The sequence below is a fragment of the Mycetomoellerius zeteki genome, unplaced genomic scaffold (genome assembly GCF_001594055.1).
Source record: "Mycetomoellerius zeteki isolate Tzet28-1 unplaced genomic scaffold, Tzet1.0 scaffold1401, whole genome shotgun sequence".
NCBI lineage: Eukaryota > Metazoa > Arthropoda > Insecta > Hymenoptera > Formicidae > Mycetomoellerius > Mycetomoellerius zeteki.
The window spans coordinates 4,276-6,391 of NW_017256343.1; the positions used below are offsets into that span (position 1 = coordinate 4,276).

Genomic DNA, 2,116 nt, shown 5'->3' on the forward strand with positions numbered 1-2,116 from the left:
CGTGGAGCAGAATAATCCCGAGACTAGAAAAAATGCTAAATGCAACGGTGCATTCAAGCACGGGATTCGCGCCAGATCAGTTGCACAAGGACGGAATCATTCAAGCGGGGCTGGACTCGACGTTGCTGTCGGACCAAAGACCAGAGGACGACAGACAGGAGAGAATCGAAAAGGCGAGAATAAAGTTGAGATTAGCTGCCGAGAAAAGGAGGCGACAGTTCGACAAGACGACCACGGCTAAACCGTACCAGGAAGGCGATCGAGTGTGGTGCAAGGTTCACCGACGATCGGAAAAAAGGAAGCAATGGTCGAAGAAGCTGCAGGCGATATACGAGGGGCCCTACCGGATAAGCCGGATACCCAAGCCGAACGCGTACGAGGTAGTCGACGACGAAGGACAATGGATGGGAGTATACAACTCGAGGCGATTGAGGCCACATCGAGCGGAGAACGTAGAAGAAGAGGAGGTAGTGGGCCAAGCCGGCATCAATATGATGCGAATAACCGGCGACGGTAGAGAAGAGAAGAGGGGAGGCCCGACGGGCCAGGCGGACAAGGAGAACCGAGAACCAAGGGGGTTAACGGACAAAAAGACTCGGAACAGAAGAGGTCAAACGAAGGACCAGAGTGGCCGAGCAAGCAATAAGGAGATCGCCAAGGCGAGACAAAAGCAAGACAAGGGAAAAAAGGAAGGAGGAGCAGAGCTGGGGAATAAGCAAAACCCAGGAGACATTTTCGGAAATGCAGTAATGTGGAAGAGATGGAGAGAGATCACGGAGGGACCCAGGCGAAGGCAGCAAGAGGCAATGGGAACGAGAAAGGAAGACACAGAGGCTAAAGCCGAAGTTTTGGCACGCACGAGCAAACCCGAGGAAACACCAGGACAAGCGACGCGAGGAATACCAGAGACGAGGAAAAACGAGAACACGCTCAGAATCCCAGTTTCCGTAAGGATGGTGAAGATGCTAGAAGTCCCGAGGAAAAAATTCGAAAAGCGGATCGACGGGGACAGCACCCGGGAGGACGAAGAGCAACCGGGGAAGCAAATCGAGCGCGATATCAAGAGGTTCGAAGAAATCTTAAAGGAGAATATAAGGGAGGCAGAAGAAAGGCTACGAAAAGAGATCGAGAGGGGTGAGCAAGAGGCCGAACCAAAAGAAGGATCGCGGAGGCAGGACGATCAGACGAGAAGTCAAAAGGGGAGGTGCTACACCATCGAAGAGAGAGAAAAGAGTAAAGGAAAGAGGAGCCGGAACAAATGGAAGACGCTGATAAAGCAACGCGAGCTAGTAAGCGCAACAAAATACGGAAAACGCAAGCGAGCGATATCAAGTGACGAAGAAGCCGGAAAGGTTGAAGAAAAGACGAGTAAGGGAAGACCAACGGGCGTTGACCTGACAATAGAGAAGGTGCCGGACAGCGAGCACGAAGACAAGGTCAGTAAGGAAAAGGAATCATTTGAAATAAACCGCGAAAGACTTTCCAAGAAAACCAGTGACGAGGAAGAAGCAACGACTTTCGAAAATTTAGGCAGTGAAGCGGAATTAACGACTTCCGAGAACCGGAGAAATGAAGACGAGCGAGACGATACCCGGAAGAGAAGAGTCGAGCGACAGAACAATGGGCAAGCCGCAACGCACGAGGAAATCACGGGGCGACACGTGAGAAACAATGGGCCAGAGCTCGATACAAACGTGATCATACCCATCGAAACGATGACAAGGGGAAAAGCGAGGCTGTCAGTCGCAAACGATCCAGTAAGCAAGGCAGAGCGAAATAACGCAAAGCAACGCAAGCCAGAAATCGAAAGCGATAAGGAAAGTGAGCAGATAGTTGACGAAAGGAAGCAGACGAGTGTCGGGAAGAGAATGGAGTAGAGCAGATTACGGGAAAGAGAGATTGAGGTGGCGCGCGAACTCGAAGAGTTCACACGCCGAGCGGTGGAGAGAAGAGCACGAGAGGCGCGGCTAAGGCAGGCGGAGGCGCTGCTGGAAACGCTGCGTGCGGAGGAATCACCACGGACAGTGACGGAGAACAACGGAGGAGGCGCCGGACAGCGCCTGAAGCGGGCCATAGCGGAATGGAACGTGGCCGCGGGAAGGCAAAGGAGCTCTAC

General features: G+C 52.7%; 1 protein-coding gene across 1 annotated transcript in view; it reads left to right on the plus strand.

Moving 5' to 3' along the window:
- LOC108731884 (trichohyalin-like) overlaps positions 1-1,877 on the plus strand; it is a 6,058-nt gene extending 4,181 nt beyond the window's left edge. The window contains exon 2 of the mRNA XM_018462435.1: positions 11-1,877. Within this exon, the coding sequence (XP_018317937.1) occupies positions 11-1,877 (1,867 nt within the window). The remainder of the gene's footprint in view (positions 1-10) is intronic.
- The last annotated feature ends 239 nt before the right edge of the window (positions 1,878-2,116 follow it).